General features: G+C 34.5%; 1 protein-coding gene across 1 annotated transcript in view; it reads right to left on the bottom strand.

Annotated features, from left to right (window-relative positions):
• Positions 1 to 8,758: 8,758 nt before the first annotated feature.
• LOC138696618 (protein unc-13 homolog 4B-like) overlaps positions 8,759 to 20,746 on the bottom strand; it is a 69,495-nt gene continuing 57,507 nt past the window's right edge. The window contains exons 15-22 of the mRNA XM_069821804.1: positions 20,069 to 20,143; positions 19,854 to 19,952; positions 18,032 to 18,238; positions 17,733 to 17,939; positions 13,542 to 13,845; positions 10,692 to 10,815; positions 9,200 to 9,396; positions 8,759 to 9,088 (exon numbers count right to left, since the gene is read on the bottom strand). Of these exons, the coding sequence (XP_069677905.1) occupies positions 8,835 to 9,088; positions 9,200 to 9,396; positions 10,692 to 10,815; positions 13,542 to 13,845; positions 17,733 to 17,939; positions 18,032 to 18,238; positions 19,854 to 19,952; positions 20,069 to 20,143 (1,467 nt within the window). The 3' untranslated portion in view covers positions 8,759 to 8,834. The remainder of the gene's footprint in view (positions 9,089 to 9,199; positions 9,397 to 10,691; positions 10,816 to 13,541; positions 13,846 to 17,732; positions 17,940 to 18,031; positions 18,239 to 19,853; positions 19,953 to 20,068; positions 20,144 to 20,746) is intronic.

Here is a 20,746-nt window from a genome sequence, read left to right as displayed (position 1 = left end):
AGTATGTGTTGTAGGACCCATTTTTATTATACATTTTTCTTGGTTTGATGCATACTATCACCTCCTAAAATATTATATACTTTTTAACACTCTGTATATGAATTTTACAAAATATCGTGTTACTTTGTAGTACAGCACAATCTGTGATGAAATGAAAGGTATTTAACGTTTCGTAACTCTTCATAAGCTCTGTCTTCAGGGAAATACTCTAGATAACGGAAAAGATTCACGTATATTGAAATCTGCGCCAGTCATTAGAACATTATAGCTTAATCTTTTACGCACTAGGAACTGTCGAAATATGTGTGACGTGCTTATTTTATCTATAATTATATGTTATCCGAAGATTCAACTAGCAAGTATTTTCGAAACCTTGGAAAGTTTCCATTTCACCATCTGAAGAAGTCGTCACCGGAGGTATCCGGCTTCCATGCTGGCCGTTGGACTCAGGATTCGCGGATTCGAATCTGGTCGAGAGTGCTGGATTTTATAGGGCAATAAAATCCTTAGCGTGGCCTATTTCGAGAGAGAAGTAACGCTTCGGATCACGTGTCGTACAGTAATGGCACGTGAAAAAACCAACGTCGTGGTAGGGGACGTCAGGAAAAATTAGTCTACCAGTTCTCGCCCACGTTGAATTTTAACGCTAAGTTACCTTTGCAGTTAAAATTGTCGTTATTATTGTAATTACCTACTTTTATTACTGTTAATATTATTATTCTTATTCTTAGCCCTACTGTTACTATCATTATTACTGCTATAATTGGTATTAATATTATTACTGTTACTATTGTTACTGTTATTACTATTGGTACTGTTATTGTTACTATTACTACTCTTACCACTGTTAATATTACCACCGATGCAGTTATTACTATTGCTACTGTTGTTACTATTATTACTGTTACTGCTATTACTACTGTTACTACTATTGCTATTGCTATTACTTACTTACGGCTTTTAAGGAACCCGAAGGTTCATTGCTGCCCTCACATAAGCCCGCCATCGGTCCCTATCCTGAGAAAAATTAATCCAGTCTCTACAATCATATCCCACTTACCTCAAATCCATTTTAATATTATCCTCCCATCTACATCTCGGCCTCCCCAAAGGTATTTTTCCCTCTGGCTTCCCAACTAACACACTATATGCATTTCTGGATTCACCCATACGTGCTACATGCCCTGCCCATCTAAAAACGTCTGGATATCATTTTCCTAATTATGTCAGGTGGAGAATACAATGCGTGCAGTTCTGCGTTGTGTAACTTTCTCCATTATCCCTCTTAGATATTTTCCTAAGCACCTTATTCTCAAACACCCTTAACCTCTGTTCCTCTCTCAAAGTGAGAATCCAAGTTTCACAACCATAAAGAACAACCAGTAATATAACTGTTTTATAAATTCTAACTTTCTCGTCTTTTGATAATAAAATCTTCTCAACCGAATAATAACAGGCAATTCTCATATTTATTCTGCGTTTAATTTCCTCCCAAGTGTCATTTATATTTGTTACTGTTGCTCCAAGATATTTGAATTTTTCCACCTCTTCAAAGGATAAATTTCTAATTTTTATATTACCATTTCGTACAATATTCTGATCACGAGACATAATCATATACTTTGTCTTTTCCGGAGTTACTTCTAAACCTATCTCGCTTTTGCAATTGAATAGCCACCTGGATCAAGGTTGTAACCCTCATTTCTCATAAGTTGACTTTTCGTGAATAATGGTTGTTAAAGATACGTTATGTGTATTGTTTGTATTTGTATTAAAATCAGCACACATATCTGATTGCCAACCTTGCTCTAAAAAATTAAAAGTATATACTGTACATTGTGTTTTTCCGGATTTTTTTTAAAGAATATCGTATTTACTGGTTACAACCTACTTCTAGGCGACTACTCAATTATTACTGTTTCTAATATTAATAATAACTCATGGAGATGAGTAAGAGAGTCTTTTAAATATGGCTGAAAAATGAACGTGTTTTTCCTCGAGAATAATTTATAGGCTATATTTTGATGCATTATGTGGAAATTATTTTTAAAAGGAAGTGAAGTTTGATGATAGGCCTAATAAAATAAAACAGAACTCTCAATTCAACAGTCACTTGGGTACCCATGTTGTTAAAAATCAAATTGCATATTATAAACCTACATTAATTTCTTTCCTCTGATATGTCTTCAGGAATTACATCCTCAATCCGTCCCGGATCTCCTCTAAAGGCTGGTTCACAATAAACCGGGAACGGAAACGACAACGTCAGCGGGAATATTGTTAAAATAAACATATTTTAAAGTGTGCATTCACACTTAATTTTCACGTTCCCGTTCCCGGGCTCCGGCAAGCTTCTCGTTAATTGTGAATGCTCACATTTAAATACATTTATTTTAACAATATTTCCGTTCTCATTGTCGTTTTCGGTTTATTGTGGACCAGCCTTTACTCTGATTAATTAGTTATAAGCAAAACGTTCGTTGATGTTGCTCAATTCACTTGTCAAAGACAGCCGAGTTAATGAAACGGAAGTGGCTCATAAGTTTGAAAACAAAGTACGTAAATCCGAGTCCAGATTCCATTCCAGAACACGATATGAAGAAAGTTGTTTCATCCTGTCGGAAATTCAGTGGTTTGATTTGTATCGCTTGTGCTTCCCAGACTCTGCCGCGCCCACCGGAAGGAACGCAGTGTGATAAACACAGTTTCCTTACAATTACATTCGCATGCCATAACGAATGGAATACTGTATTACCTGCAGCTACAGTAAATGTACGTGAGGGACAGAATAATTGTTGAGCGGGCAGAATGTTTCATGATCTGTAGCGCGGTTCATAAGAGGCTAAATTTTAATTCCTTCTCAGCATAGATACATAATATTTACACAGAAAAACGAAACGAATATCACATCGCATAAACCAAAGCTTTTGGCTCGGACCATGTGCAGTGTGGCATTCTTTGACAGAATTTATTTATTTATTTATTTATTTATTTATTTATTTATTTATTTATTTATTTATTTATTTATTTATCTATTTATTTATTTATCCATTTATTTATTTATTTACTTATTTATTTATTTGCTTATTTATTTATTTACTTATTTACTTATATACTTATTTACTTACTTATTTACTTACTTACTTATTTGCTTACTTTCTTATTTACTTGCTTACTTATTTACTTACTTATTTATTTACTTATTTATTTACTTACTTATTTATTTACTTACTTATTTATTTATTTACTTACTTATTTATTTACTTACTTATTTATTTGCTTAATTATTTATTTACTTAGTTATTTATTTAGTTATTTACTTATTTACTTATTTATTTATTTGTTTATTTATTTCTTCATTCATTCATTCATTCGTTTATTGAGCGCGCGGAACAATTGCCAAATTTACATTGGAGATTCTCAGAAAATTAAAGACTCTTCAAACAAAATTGCATCAACCATCTTAAAATCTTCATTGAACATCATAAATCACCATCTCTATTCATCTTTATAATATATAACCGTATATAATTTATTTTTCAATAAATTCTTATCGTATTGATAGCTACCACATCTTGTTGTAGATCATTATTTTTTTTTTAATTATTATTATAAATATTTCTAACTTTAATTTACATTTTTTGTTCATTTGAACTGTTGAGGATGCCGACATTTTAAATTCAGGATTTGGACGGCTATTTATTTATTTATTTATTTACCGTGGTGTAGTTGAGGCCATCAGGCCTTCTCTTCCACACCACCAGAAATACAATGTAACTTCAAGAAAAATTATATATCATGCAAGTTGCCTAATGTAATAACGTGTGACAATGAATATGATATAAAACAACAACTGAACATTAAAGAAGAAATTGAAAATAATAAAAAGTAGTCTAACATATTAAGTAATGATACAAAAAAAATAAAATAAAATCGTATACAACAAATACAGACACACAATAACAGTGACACTCAGCGTCATTATTATTAATCAAAGAAAGATAAGCTATTTTATTATCATGGCACAAAGACAAGAGAAAGGGTTACAAATTTTTAGACCTCTATCATGATATATTTTAACCATCCTTTCTCTCAAAACAAAGCCAATACTTGTCTAAGAGTTTGTGTTATTGTGCATGTCACTTGAAAACTCGCTCAGTCCGTAGACCGGTGGATAAAAAAGAACTAGTCCAGTCCTTTCATGAAAATGAGCTGAATGTGTTTTGGGATCACAATCTTCAATTGTTTTTAGTCTGGCATTCAATGACGATATGTTAATTATTACATTATTAAGCATAGATGGAATTGGTAATAATGAGATGGTGTTTGGCGAGATTAGTCTGAGGATTCGCTACGTGGTTATCTGACATTCGCCTTACAGTTGGGAAAAATTCCTGAAAAAACCCAACCAGTTAATCAGTCGAAACGAGAATCGAACCCACGTCCGAGGACGCTCCGAATCAGTCTATAATTAAGCAAGGCTTCTTTCTGTGTATCTTTCGCTTAAGCAGACTGCCTAGGTAGAGGTTTGGCAGTGTTAAACCTAACAACCTTGACCTTCTTTATTAGATTATTCGGTTTCAGAAAAATACTTTCTATTTCTCGTAAGTTATGCTATCGTCAGCTGTGGCAGGGGTTCCCAAAGTGTGCTCCGCGGATCCCTGGGTATCCACCAACACTTATCAGGGGATCCGCGGTTGCTAAACTAATATATAGGCCTATTTTGAAATAAATAACAGCCGTTTGTCTCGACGCGATTGTACAGTAATGTACGCGACTGTATTTGTGAAAGTTAGTATATCGGCAAGGGTAGATGATCCGATCTTACCCTTGCTTGAGCTGGCCCGAGCTGTTGTAAAAAAACAAGACTTTCTATTTTTCAGTTAAAGTAGTTAATTCTATTGAAAATCGTTTGTCTGCTTGGCGAGGATGGCGAATTATTAGTTAATTGTTATATGCTTGGTGTGTGTGAATGTTTGCAGTTTTTTTCTCTCGAGACCAACAGTGTACGAATAAGTTATTGTGAATGTGCTCGGAGACTTAATTAATTAATTATAAAATGAATTTGATTTGGAAACAAACCACCTCGAACGTAAGAACAAAAACATACATTTTTTCAACTTAAACTTGAAGGGTTAAAACAGTGTCAGAATATGTTGGTGAAAAGTGCGAAAACCGACAATGAAATTTGTGAGACGAGGAAATATCATCATTCTTGAAATTAGCAATTCGAAGGTAATTTTTATATTTATACATGTAGGTAATTATTTAAAAAAATACACGCAGTTTATAAATCGTCGTTGTTCCTGCAATAACTCCTATGTGACATATTTATCGATTTTCAGATTTTTGCTCTATTAAATAACTTAAATAGTGATACAGCAAATAATGAAATCTCCTATATGTAATTATATTTATTTGTTTCTAAAATGTAAGACTTCACAGTCTCCTATGTACGGCTGCCATAGGATGAATAAATGTGTTTTCTCTTCCTACTGAAAAATTTTATATTTTGCACATAGGAGTTATTGCAGGAACAACGACGAAATACTACTGCATGTTTATGAACTCATGGCTATGCATGATAATTTATGTAGTTGTAAATATATTGTAGATGTTAAATGCGTACAGAATATAAATATGGAGACATAATAAATTTATATTTCTATTAATCTAGTGATTAAATTAAATTAATTTAATTTGAGGATCCGTGAATATTTTTTCGAGTCGAAAGGGAACTGCGATCAAAAACATTTGGGAACCACTCGTCTGTGGTGTAATACGTTGCACCGTCTTGTTGGAAACAATTACGAATTACAGTAAAACCTCCATTAACCGTACCTCTGTCCACCGAAAACCGGATTAACCCTGATCCGTATCTCTCAGCTGGCCGTCCCACTTTTTTTTTCCGAGCCCTTTGTTAAATTATAGCCAGCACAAACATGACTATAGAATAGTGTTATTGTGTTAATGTCAATGCATCTACAAGGAATGTTAACAAATTCAAGAATTCCCTTTTTTATGCTCCTTTCGTAACAGCTCTTACCAGCTATCGGCATAGCTCAATCTGACGCTCTTGCCTGCGCTTGGGCGTGGGTTCGATTTCTACTTGAGATGATTATCTGGTTGGGTTTTTTCGGGATTTTCCCCAATTGTAAGGTGAATATCTGGTAATCTATGCCGAATCCTCGGTCTCATCTCGCTATCACCAATCCCATTGACGCTAAATAACCCAAATTTGATACAGCATCGTTAAATAACCAACCAAACAAAAAAAAACTCTTCCCGCCCAGGATATATTTTCTCTTGAAATAATGCTTTTCAGTAATCTATAAGCGTATGATGCATGTACAGTTTTAACTAAATTGTCTTGGAACTATTGACATGTTATGATAGCGACATAGGCTAACGCCTACAATGACAATACTCGTACATTACATTTCCATGTTTTTTTATTAATATATAAAAATTACAAATAACACAATATTATATACATACTAATAGTAACAAACCGTCATTTGCAGAGAATAAAAAATATATATACATTAGGAGTTAAAATGTATCATTATATGAAAACTTTGTAATACATTGTAGCGTTGATCTCTGTGGGTAGTTTCGTTTTGTATATTAACATACAAAAATGTCATAACTGTAAAAATGTTTTTTTTTTTTAATGAAAAGTACTGGAGAATCATAAAATTTTAAATTTTATTACTATGCCAATTACATCTTTCGTTTCGTCAATTCGTTTTGAAAAAAAAAAATTCTCAATGCTTGAAACATGGTGTTAAATAAACAGGATACATATTACAGTCATTATACCATTCTCTTACACAACAGACCTAGTTTTGGGTTTTAATGTTGAATAAAGAAATGGTGGTTTTGCATCAGTTCCCTGGGCTAACTATGCTAGTATTTTATTTGTATGTTGTTTTGAATGATTTTTCAGGTAGAAATTTAATTATATATGGATCATATAGACCTACGGAGACTAAGAGTAAGGCAGAAAGTAGGAAAGACTGGAGAATGTTGGGTTTGCAGTGAAAAACCTACTCTTGGGCAGAAAAATATGAATGTAATATATATATATATGTCATTCGTGTGAAACTAAAATGCAGTGAACAATGTCAGTATATGTAGCAAAAGCACATTTTAAAGAAAGTAAATATATTTACTTTCAAGAAAATTCTCAAGTAATACTCAAATAATCAAAACTTCAATTCACATCATAAACAGATGTCATTGTTATAAATCTTAAGAGCTTTATCCATACTGACAAATAAAATGTGTGCATTGAAATGTATTAATGTGATAATTTTATTTGTAATGATTTAATATTATTTTAATATATTAGATACCAATTTAATTTTCACTGTTTGAATAATATTTTATAATGATATTATCACAGTCTAGTATACAGTCACGAAGCTCAATACGTAGGGAATATGCATCCATAGATAGTTGCTAGGATCGCTATTATCGCCTCATCACAGACAATGCGAAATAGTACCGGCACATTCTATCGTTCCTAGTACCCTCACAACTCAAGCTTCGTGACGGTATATACTGTACTAGACTGTGATATTATCATGAAAGACTTGTTATTTTTTAAGAAGAGTAAGTTTTAATTTGTGGAAAGATTACACATTGTGGCTTAATAATCATATGGATTGCAGTATGCGGCAGACATAGATTTTATAAAATTGAAAAAAATATGAACTTTTAAACATAGAAAATAATTTATGGGTCCAGATATTAAATTAGTGGTAATGCGTGAAAAGTTTCTGCTACAATTTAAAAAGAAACAAATGAGGGAGTCAAAGGCAAAGGGTACGAGTGACATTTCCAAGAACACGAGTTAGGTGCTTCCAGGGCAAGCTAAATCATCTGAAATTTTATTGACAAAGGTATACATATTTTAACCACATGGCACACTGAAATTTAAATAAAAAATTTCAAGAAATTTACGAAAGCTTTAGTCCTTTCAACCACATTTTCTTATAAATAACTTAAGTGCACTTATACTCCTTTGCTTCTGACCCCCTCATATGCAATCACCATTGTGTGCTCCGTGTAAGATCCAAGGTAGATCTATAGTATTCCGAACTTCCATAGTTTTAGTTAATCTCAATTAAGGGATTAAGTACAGCTAGCTCACAGCAGTAAAATTTTTGGAAATATTCAACATTTTTTTCCTCCATCGCTGTATGTTGTACAGTAATTAAAATTGGTATGAGTAAAACACTATCCGTCTCTAAATGAAAAACATATTTTTACGAATGAAAAAAAAAAATTTCTTTTTTCAAAATTCAAAGTTGTGACAGTTAACTGTACAGAGATGAAGCGTTTCCCTCATAACTCATAAACTTGTTAACTTTTTTATGTTCTCTCTCTTTTATTTTATTGCTGAAACTCATGTTTACAATATCACGATCTTTCAACTACATGCCAGTAAGTAATATTTTTTTTTATTTTGTCTTCGAAGAAAATACTGATATTTGACCATTTTTTAAAATGAATTTATTTTTATCAGACAATCTGTCAAAGGTAGAGAAGTGATCTTGCATCATATTGTAGATATGACATGCATAAATACACACAAAAAATTTAATCAGAGAATGTTGTAAGGTTTTTTTAGTTATGTGGGAAATCCTTAATCACTGCACACCAACTGAATTTTGAAAAAAAAAAAAAAAAAAAAAAAAACGTACATAATTTTTTTTAATCATAAAAAGATTTTTTTTTCATATAGCTGTTAGATTGGTTCTGAGAAGTGAACAATGTTTTCAGTAAAGTTCGTTGTAATTAACTGCTAGTTGTAACTCAGATTACACTTATTTCCTCGAACGATTTCCACTCTTTCTGCTGTGAAATGTTATAGAAGGTATGAAGAGTGAAAAATTGACTGGTAATGGACCTTTCCCAACGTAACCTATAATGTTTTGTATTGAATTCCAGACGTCTGACATAGCCTGTGTACTGTATTTGGATGCAGCCTTGTTCTTGTGTTTCCTCAGTTGCCTATTCTTGATGAATTCCCTTGCCATTCTTTCATGGTAATGTTCAAGAATTACAAATGCTCCAGAATCTGAAAAATAATATATAAATAATAAAAACAACTTAGGTGAAATTTAGTGTATTTCTTGTACTGTCTCCTATAAGATATGACTATGAAAAAATAAAATATAGTAGACCTTACCCAATCTTGTTGGCGGGTTCAGTTTTAAATGCATTTGTTCCAAATCGTAAAATTTTATGGAACCATCAAATCTAGGAATGTCATCAAAGGAGATCAAAGTTTCTCCAAGATATCTGTTTTTTCTTAGGTATGATTTCTCTTTCACCATTAGCATCACCATTGCATTTTCAATTCTTTGATACGACGGCTTCAATTGTCTGAAAAAAATCGATGTACAAATTGTTTATTAACATTGTCTTTATCTAGCTAAGGATGATATTTTTTATTACGTCATTAATTTTCAAGCATTAAATTTGACAAAATACAACTTAGAATTATTATAACAAATTAACAAACTATACATACACAATCATACTAAGGCCGGGCGCACACCAAATGCAGCATTTTGTCTCGCAACGATTTTTTGCGGAAGAACCCTGGTCCGGAAATGACTGAGTCGAAAGTTACAAGCAAAAATAGTTGTGTGGAAATGAAATAATTTTATTCCTCTGTACACATTATGTATGTGTATTTATCTGTACATCTTACGGTTGGCAAGTTGGTATAGCGCTGGCCTTCTATGACCAAGGTTGCGGGTTCGATCCCGGGCCAGGTCGATGGCATTTAAGTGTGCTTAAATGCGACAGGCTCATGTCAGTAGATTTACTGGCATGTAAAAGAACTCCTGCGGGACAAAATTCCGGCACATCCGGCGACGCTGATATAACCTCTGCAGTTGCGAGCGTCGTTAAATAAAACATAACATTTTTAACATTCTTACACATACTGTATTCATCTGACGTTGTTTACGTTGTCTACTTATAGTATTTCATTCAGTGCGCTGTCAGAGGTGTGGGGACAGGAAACTACACTAATGCAATGCAGATAGCGTAATGTGTAACGGACATGGTCAGTCCTGATATACACATCTGTAGACAGCAGTGTATGTGTACAAGTTGCAGTGTCCAGTCGATCAGTCCTAGTGAAATGGAGGAGTACACGAGAGCGGAATATGCAGACATGATTTTCGAATACGGATGAGCCAATGGGAACAGTAGACAAGCTCACAGATTGTATCGGGCCTAGTACCCGCGTAGGAGACATCCAGCCTATACCATCTTTCCACGACTGTTCCAAAAGTAAAGGGTAGGAGGGCACGTGGTGCGAAATTACAATTCCATTTTCACTCAACTATTTTTGCTTATAACTTTCGACTCAGTCATTTCCGGACTAGGGTTCTTATCTCAAATTGATACATGTGCCCTTCCCCATCATCCCTGAAAGTTTGTAACACTAGCCCGGGAACACCCTGTACTTGTTGTACAGAGATAACCTTTTGCGAGAGTAATACTACAGGTTCCAGTAGGCTTATTGTTCCTCGCCGATCCTACACTGGAAATTATTTTTTTTTCTGAATTATATTTTGTAATGAAGAGTTTTACTGTATGGGCCTATTTATTCTGATACAGGCACGTACACTATCATATCAATCATTAAAATATAATTTACTTACATCATGAAACTTTCATCAAACAATGGAAACACAGTATTCTTGTGGGTCTTCGTCTTTGGCTGACGAACACCTTTAAATTTGTTTTCAGGCAGCAGATAGATTTTAACATATGGATAACAACAACCTGAAATTAATAATAAATAGGGTTAGATTATCCTTTGCGCTTAATTTAAGAATGTATATTTCAGAAGCCAGCATTTAGACATAACATCTATAAGATATCATTTACTTGTGATGCCGTCTCCAAAATCTCAATTGCATGAAAGCGGATTCTTTGTTTTTACAAGTTAAAACATACGCATGACTTCAATTAAGTGACGTTAATTATTCTCTAAATAGGTAAGCAATTAAAGAAGTTAAGAGTAACGATGCATAAAATAAATATATTTTATTACTGAATGAAAGTTATACGTAAAAAATGCGATCATTCATGATAAATGTATAATAGAATGTTTTTGCTTGGGAATAGTCACTTCTTCAGACACAATTGTTTCTGAAATGTACGCGTATTAAACAGAGAATTTCGAAATATTCCATCCAAGAAGACAAGAGATGATACAGGAGATCAACATAATATAAAATCGTGATAGAAACTTGCTTGATTGCGGATAGAGGAGACGGGGTGGTACTCCAGCATGGGGGTTGGGCGAAGGGTTGACAATCCATCACCGTAACCATAAACAGCTTGTTACGAAACCACAACATATGCCTCGGAATGGGACTAATTCTCTGGCACGGTCACAGCAAAGACTAAGGTTATTCGAGAATAAGGTGCTTAGGAAAATATTTGGGGCTAAGAGAGATAAAGTTACAGGAGTATGGACGAAGTTACACAACGTAGAACTGCACGCATTGTATTCTCATTAATCTCTCTTATATCCAGGGGCAGGTATTTATGGAGATTAATTTTATCATTTGTGTTTTTTAATGTTGGTGTCGGCGGAAGTTATTGGAGATTGATTTGTACTCGTTGGATTAAGACTGTATTTAACACACATTCATTAAAAACGAAAAAAAAAAAAAATTGCATCCCTCAAATTAACACTTTCAAATTATCAGTGAAATGTTGAATTTTCCGTCTTTTGAGTTCACTAATGCAATCAGAACACCTGGAATACCATGTAATATAGTCTACTTGGATATCTAACACATTCAAGTGAAAAAAAAATTCGAAAAAAAGAACTCAGAATATGAAATTCGCTATAAAACGACGCAATCGTAATAATTCGCGAATTTGTTTGTATTTCGCTATTTGAACTCTATTTCGCGATTTGTCGCAATTATTTTATCTGCATATTTTTAATCAGAATCACTTAATTTGTAAATATTAGTAAAAATCTATCGTATATCTATTATGTCATGATTTTCGCGATCTCCGTAAATACCCGGCCCTGATTATATCCCAAATTCCGCAACATCTGTGGCTCGATCCCCTATCAGGTCTGGATGGGATTTGTGTTGGACAAACAGACGTTGCAGAGGATTTTTCTCGGGATACTCCCATTTCCCTTCTTATTTCAGCAACACAATCTACTTTACTCTAACTTCAGCCATATTATCTGAAATAGTAAAAATAGCCTGGTATGATGTCTGGAGGCAGTACAGGTTTCCGATGCTGATCTGGGTTCTAAGGGCTTGGGGCTCCGGACTCTGGGTTCGGGCTCTTCAGTAGCCGATGGGACCTTACCTGCAGGGCCCAGAAAGAATGGCCCGCCTGTCAGTGTCGGATTCACGAATGCCACCCGTGCCATCCCTAGGACTTAGACAGTCATCGCTTATCAGGCGTACAATGAGCCTAAATGGCCTAAGTGTAAGGATCCATCCCGGATACAGCTCTCGTGAAGCCAGTCAATGAATCCCTCGTCCTACAATGCTGTTCTTAGACGGAATTTTCTGAATGCTCTGTATAAAACTTGAAAATGCAGTAAATTAATGTTGGAAGGGTAAATAATATTGTGTTAATGAAAAAGTTCGTAGCGTTTTACGGCTGTGACAGAAGTTTTTATATAAGATGAATAGAAAACAAAAATCAATCAATAATATATCCTTCTACATTATCTATAACTCTTTGCCAACGCTGGGGTAGTTTTTCGATTCCACGTCAGAAATAAATCTTCTAGTTTGGAGTTAAAGATTCGTCAAGCCAAATAAGCAAAGCGTCCTTGTTGTCAAAGGAGTTCTCTTGAAGCTCGTTGGATAGAAAACGGTAAAGGTGGAAATTTGATGGAGCAAGATCGGGGGAATATGGGAGATGTGGAATCACTTTCCAACCAAGCTCTTGGATAGCTGCTTTCGTCATGTTATCGGATTGTGGGAGTACATTATCGTGTTGCAGAGCACTTGATGAAGTCTTCCCGGTCGTTTTCCTTCAATTGCGGCCACATGGCGTCTGAGTTGTTGGCAATAAATTTAGCAGTTATGGTTACAGTCCTGGGAAGCAATTCGTAGTACACGACCACAAACCAGACGCAAAATATTATCTTCTCTGGATGGACCTAACTTTTGTACAAGGTGTTGTTTTTCTGATGGCATTTTCTCCGTACATAGCACAAATGTTTCGAGCCACCCCCGCTGCCTTTGCTTTTCTAGTGAACTCAAATAGAACAGGAGGATATTATATCGGAACTGTTCGTTTATTTTCACTTACACTCCAGCTTCCTTCGCCCACAAATAGCACAAATTTTCTTCAAATCCGCAAAATTCAAGGTGTACTTACAAGCACAACACTCCAAATAATAAATGACAAATGACAAACGGTAAACAATCTCCTAACAACGCAGTATTATGTTAACTAACAAAAACGCTACGGACTTATGTATCAACCTAAAATAAGAAATATTTCTTTTATACCTTTTGGGCTTATTGGTTGTAGATTTCTTGCATTCAGGATTTCAACTTTCAGCATGTCTTCTATGAACATCATTCTCACTGCAAGTACGCCATGTTTTGGTGTCTCGATTGCTTTCTGCTCAGAAAGTTGGTCTAACCTATACTGATGAATTAACTCCCAGGTGTCCATTGCGTTTAAATGAATCACCTGTTGCAAGTCTGACACATTGCTCATATCAATATTTCCATCCAAGCGCTTGAAGAATTCTACTAAATTCCCAAGAATCTCGTTCGATCTCTTGAAAAAATACTGCTCTCTCTCAGTCTGAAAAGTAAATAATTAAATACATATTACTTACTAATGCATCAAACAAGCAAATATAATATTAAACTTATTATAATAGGTATCAGTGATGTTAGTATCATTGTGTGTGCAGTAACAGCGTCAACTTGTTCTGAGGCAGGTTACGGTACTGCACTGGTTTTGAACATTGTTCCCATTGCAACTGGAATTACAATGGAAAAATTACGTGGATATAACTAGAATTTACACGTGTATGAATATAATTTAGCCCTAATATAAGTGTTGTTTTAACTGCGATATGCTCTGGCTATTTTATTAAATTAAATGCTTTTTACAAGGTCTGAAAGAAACGTGGTGTAACAGACATGAATTGGAAAGCATTTGTGTCAGTGACATAACCCGCAGTCAATATGTGGCCTGCTTTGCAATATAGCTATAAAGTATACAGGTTGAACCTTTTCTAATGTTATTAATTTCAGGGGGTTATTCTTTGAGATATTTCAAACACTAAATAATACCATTTTCGTCATTTTTGCTTCCTTTCTGAGAAAAAAAAATTATGTGAAATATTTATAGCGTGTTTTGGGAAATCCATTGATTTAATTCCCAATATGCTCAGTCAATTTAAGAGAGTGTATTATGATAATAAATAATTGAAAGAATTTTAGTTCTGTCCTTTAAATGTGCAGAAATTTAATCCGAACCAATGTAACATTTTAAAATTCCTTTGCAGATTTTAACAACTTATTCCTTGGAAGAGAGAGAGAGAGAGAGGGGGGGAGGGAGGGAGAGTGTGTGTGTGTGTGTGTGTGTGTGTGTGTGGGCGCGCGCGTGCTGGTGAAGTGTGTGGGGGGGAGGGTATGAAGGGGTGAGGTAGTGTAAGATGTGTGTTTGTCGTAGGAGTGTGGTGTGGTGATGTTCATTAAACAAGAGCATTTAATACTCTGAGAGGTGATGGTCTTAATCAAAACAAGACAAAAATATGATAAAGGATCGGTGGAGGGGAGAAAAATTCTCCCCGGCATCGGGTTTCGAACCCGGGTTTTCAGCTCTACATGCTGACACTCTATCCACAAAGCCACACCGGATTCCAATTCCGATGCCGGACATTGTGCCACTGTCACACATCTGTGACACAGTGCATGAGGGTTGGCCACTAAAGGGAAACTAAGAGGTGGAGTTTAAACTGAGAGGATTCAATCCGGCATCGGAATTAGAATCCGGTGTGGTTTAGTGGATAGAGCGTCAGCACGTAGAGCTGAAAATCCGGATTCGAATCCCGTTGCCGGAGAGAATTTTTCTCCGCTCCACCGATCCTTCGTCATATGATAACGCAGAATTCCTGCACGGAAATATCATATGTACTTCGGTACATCAAAATAATAAGACAAAAAATGTCTAATAAGGATAATTCCTAAAATTAAATTTTGTACGACAGAAGGGCTTTGAAACTGATATTGTATGAACAGCATATCTTCTAATGTGAGCTCTTTTCTTGTTTCTTATTGGGCATACAGTAACATATCAGAAATGCAGTAAACAAAGATAGCAAGAAGGTGTGATTCCCTAATACGTAGGGCAGAAGAATGCGTTACAATGAATGAAAATCACGTTGAGCATCTCCTATTAAGATTATGAACAAGTACTCATATCTTGGAGAATATTAATTTTAGGACCCATGTTAGTAAGAATTTTTACTATTTTGATAAATAATACTACCTCTCAAAATATTGAATGCTTTTTTCAACACTGTAGGCTACTAATTATGCTGTTAGATAGGCCTATTATTAGAATTTCTTTATAAAACGAATATTGAAATTAACTTGATGGATCAATAGGCCTACTCTCTACAACATCCAAAATTTTGGATCATGCGTATATCGGAAGAAAGTAATGCTTTGTGGGATATTTAAAGTGGTTTGGAAAAATCATAGGAGCGAAAACGTTTTACGAAAATAAGTTGGCGTACATCGGCAACCTACACCAGACAATAGCGATTGTTGAAGTTGCTTCTAATTTTAAAACACGGAATGTGGAGACTCAGTTTATAGTTCGATCTTTCAACGTCTGCTGAGAAATTATATCCATTCACCCATCAGGTAAAAGAGCCGTAATTCTCCACCTTCTTTATGACATGGCTTGACATGGCACTGCTTATTCAATGAACTCTCAAAATGTAACAGCTCTGGATTTTTCGCACAGTGAATGTCCATGCCCGCAAGAGGTGAAATGACATAGAGAGCCGAATCCTAGAATCCTATAAGGATCCATGCCGAACTCTAGTAACATAATAACTTATAATGAACGCTCATTGCTTCACCGTTATTGGTTTATTAAATTTAATTTCTTGTTTTTCATTGAGACAGTAATATGTTTAGATGATGTCTTAAGATTGTGATTTTTATCTTGACTATTACACTTCTACTACGTCATACTACTTTTGAATAATAAAACGGTACGAAAGGACGTCTTTCAACCAATCATGGCTGCTTATCGCACAATTTATCGCTTCCCTAGCATTTGTTTGTTTTTATCACTATCCTAGCATTTGTTTCTTTGTTTTCCAACATTTCAAACTGCAAATTCTTTACGGTACTATAAAACATGCTTTGCGATCGTAATTTGTTTCCCGCATAGACAGTCGACTGAAAATGGCGGCTCCATTCAAACATTTTGGTGAAGGTAACATTAGTGAAATAAAATTTTATTAACTCAAATAATATCCATTTTATTGTATTAGAGTGCTTTATTCCTTCTTATCTCTATATATTTTCTTCTGTTTTTAACACCTTCCTAATATTTATTTCTTTGTTTTCCAACATTTCAAACTGCAAATTCTTTACGGTACTATAAAATATTCTTGGCGATCATCATTTGTTTAGAGCATAGACAGTTAACTGAAAATGGCAGCTCCATTGAAGCGTTTTGGTGAAGCTAAAATTAGTGAAATAGAATTTCAGTAAGTCAATATTTTATTGTATTAGAGTATTTTATCTCTTCTAATCGTATAGGCCTAATGGTCAATTAAATTCCACTCGGTTTTGATTTTCTCTAGACAAATTAAACCCTCTAGTGGGATTACTGTTGATAAATAAGTAAGTACTATATAAAAGGGATATGTTACTGTAGCTAAACGACAGCTGTGAGTACTATAGAATGAAGATAAAAGCAAACAAGACGAATACCATGGTCATTGGAAGAAAAAATGAAGAATGTAAACGTGGAATTCGAAATGAGGCAGTAGAACAAGTGGATAGCTTCAAATACTTGGGATGTGAGCAAGTAATATGAGCTGCTGACAGGAAGTCAAAAGAAGGATAGCAATGGCAAAGAAAGCTTTTAATAGAAAAGGAGCTGCTTCTGCGGACCTCTGGAGAAAGGACTAAGGAAGAGGCTAGTGAAATGCTTTGTGTGGAGTGCGGTATTGTATGGGAATAAAAACGTGCACATTACGACGAAGTGAAGAGGGGCGAATAGAAGCATTTGAAATGTGAATATGGAGAAGAATGGAGCGTATGAAATGGCTAGACAAAATAAGTAATGAAACTGTGCTAAAAAAAAGTATTGCTGAAATTGACCAGGAAGAGAAAAAGAAATTGGTTTGGTCACTGGCTAAGGAGAAACTGCCTACTGAAGAATGCACTGAAAGGAAAGGTGAACGGATGAAAATTTTGGAGCAGAAAAAGATATCAGATGATAGACAACATTAAAATATATGGATCGTATGTGGAAATTAAGAGGAAGGTGGAAAATAGGGAAGAGTGGAGAACGTTGAATTTGCAGTGAAATACCTGTGGAAAGTATGAATGAAACTAGACTCATGTGCATCTTACAGATATTAGTTTGAGAACTGCTACAGTTATTTCTTGATAGACTACGTGTAATAAATTTAACCTACTGTGCCTTACCTTTACGTTTATTTCCAAAATATTACTAATCCTTCTGTACAAGTCCTTCCAGATGATGTTGAGAATAGAATTGAAGTTACTGCGACTGAGGTAAGATTGAAGACTGTACAACACTACATCTAGTGTACTCATCAGTTTGTGCAGTCTTTCTTCTGAATCTATATTATCGAATACTTCTGTAACAATGTTACCAATTGTCGCCATTATCTGAAAGAAAGGAAATCACATAGTTGTTATAGGCAATGAAAGTGACTGAAGAAGAAATCGTTCAAAAGCTATAACTTCTGGAATATCAGTACCTTCTGGGCAGCTGCATTGTGTAATTTGTCTCTAGCAGCTTCAATCGTCGTGTTAATAACATCTCTCACAGTCTGTTCGCTGTCATAAGCTAAAGCTTCAGTTACATCTTTGTTGTGGGGTGCAGAAACCGTATTCACTCCTAATTCGTCAATAATAGGGAACAGCGACTTCTGAATATAGTCCATATTTGTCACTGCGATGCAACACTGAAACAAATACAGCAACGATTTTGAGTCTTTCTCTTTAATACATGAATTATAAATTTATTATTATTTGCTTGTATTATACCATGCATTTATCATAAATGTCATAATGAAATTAAGAATAAATAATAAGAATGTATTTTCAGATAATCATATGTAGGTACTAGTACATTTTATAACTTTTATTACGGAGATAAACTCATAATTTATGTTTATTGTTAATACATTTGTAAACAGTAGGCTTAGTCTAAAAAAATCGCTTATCATTATTGTAGAAAAATATATTAATACCGGTACTATGTCTATGAATAATAATATTATTATTTTGAAGCGCAAATTTTGCACACAACGATACTGGTCCCTCATCTTATTGAAGAAGCGATACAAAACCTCACAAAATGCCTATTTTGAGAAACATTTCTTGAAATTAATCTCTGAAATATAGAATACGAAATAAGAATTATGTGAGCATCTTATACTAATGTAATATTTTACTTAGAGAATTTGGACACGGTGAATTACTCTTAAAACTCATGATACTACACACAATAGAGGTCAGGAACTGATCACATTTACAACACAACTTTAAGGAATTATTTCCCTAATACAACTAAATACACTAGGAAACTAAACATTTTCAATCATATTCTTATGATAGTGTGATTCTTCTTCTACATTCTGTTTCTCAAACTGTGCATTTGTGTGTTTATACACATGTGTGCGTAGATGCGTGTTAAAAGTTTTGGGTATTCACATCGTGTTTTGAAGAAATTGTTTCCGTTGTTTTCAAACCAGTAACTTATTGGTTCTAACTTCAGTAGAGAGTTGCTTTCCTGATGTGGCATGAATACTCACGAACTCTACTGTTGTATTTAGATGGCTTGGCCGGTCATAACATTCTGCGCAGTTAGCCAGACGAGTCCATTTCATACTTGTAAGGAAAAAAGGGGTGTATGGGTTAGTCACTGTGCAGCTCCTGTAGAGTTCACTTCTCTTCCTTGTGCAAGTGAGTAGTATACTAACTATTGCTAAAACATTAGTAATGTAACGGATCCGATAAAGACATTCTAATTTAGCCTACTTTATTGTGAGAGGAAGAGTGAAAGAAAAGACTACAATGTGTTATGTATGAGTGTTTGGATAACAGTGAGTGAAATACTGTGATCGCCCATGGAGTGAGGGCACGAGACCAATGTTTTTCAACATAACTTACATCAGCATGCATGCAGTTCTCCTCCTTCCCCCTCCTGCGCCATTGAATATGATGAGGAACTGACTCACTCCACATTATCCCTACTCAAATGTTTGCGCATAGCACCGGACAAACTATCTAAACACAATAGTATTTTATTGTTGGTCAAACCATCATGTTAGATTTAAGCTCTACACGTCTACAGGAATATTTTTGTTCTTACATATAATGACAAATTATGGGAAATCTCTCCAGTTAGGAGGTATAGTGAAGGGGTAACAACCATCACCGTAAAAAACAGCTTGTTACGAAACCCTAACATAAGAATAGGGACAGATGACAGGCGACACTGAACCTCCGGGTTCTCTAAAAACCTTAAGTAAGTAGTAAGTAATTTTCATGATATAGATTAAGTATTATACTTACCACTTCAGTCATTTTATCATTCTGACTTTCACAGTTACATATTTCCTCTACTTTATGGCACATTTTTTCGGCAAAGAACATTATACACTCACAGATATCCTAAAAAGAAAGAAAAAATAGTCATCATGGGTATTGCATGAAATCTTCGTACTTTCTCTGAATATATTTTAATTACTGCCAAACTCCAGCATATATAATCCCCACGATGTACTTACATTTATTATTTTGTTTCCAAATTCTTTTAGCTCTTCAGTATTTGGCCATTCAAGCTTCCTCCAGAATATTTTTATCTGAAAGAAATATGTAAGGTAGAATAAAGCAACGTAACTAAAAAAACAGTTGACGAAATGAATGTAGAAGTTCGTATATTTACCAATATACAACATAAATAAGTAAGTTAGCAAAGTGCAATACTAAAGTCAACATATTGGAGTGCAAAAACGAAAGATCCCAGTATTCTGTATGTACCAATTTGATAGTTTGTAGATAAATTCATTGGATTTATATTCGAAATTTGAACAATGGTCTCTTCAAAAACTACCACTGAAGGTGCCAGTTGACTAAAGATTCACCAAAAAATTATGTACTCAAACCCATATTATTTCATATTTCATATCTTTGAATCTAGATAATACAAACGCCTCTTATTTTGTATATAATAGGAAATTGTTAGAAAGTAAATAATGAATTGTTAGCCCATACCGCAGAATACTGTATATATTTTAAGTAAATAATTTGACATGTAACTTAGAGAAAAAAATTACGACATTTGAACTGGCTAAAAGAAATGAACGCTGTGATATGAACTTCACTGTAAATAATGGAAACACTATAGCATGTTACTTACGTAGCACCAGTTTCTAGGATATGGGTAGATAAAAACCTAATTGGAA

The sequence above is a fragment of the Periplaneta americana genome, chromosome 3 (genome assembly GCF_040183065.1).
Source record: "Periplaneta americana isolate PAMFEO1 chromosome 3, P.americana_PAMFEO1_priV1, whole genome shotgun sequence".
Classification (NCBI taxonomy): Eukaryota; Metazoa; Arthropoda; class Insecta; order Blattodea; family Blattidae; genus Periplaneta; species Periplaneta americana.
This window is presented reverse-complemented; position numbering and strand designations above follow the sequence as displayed.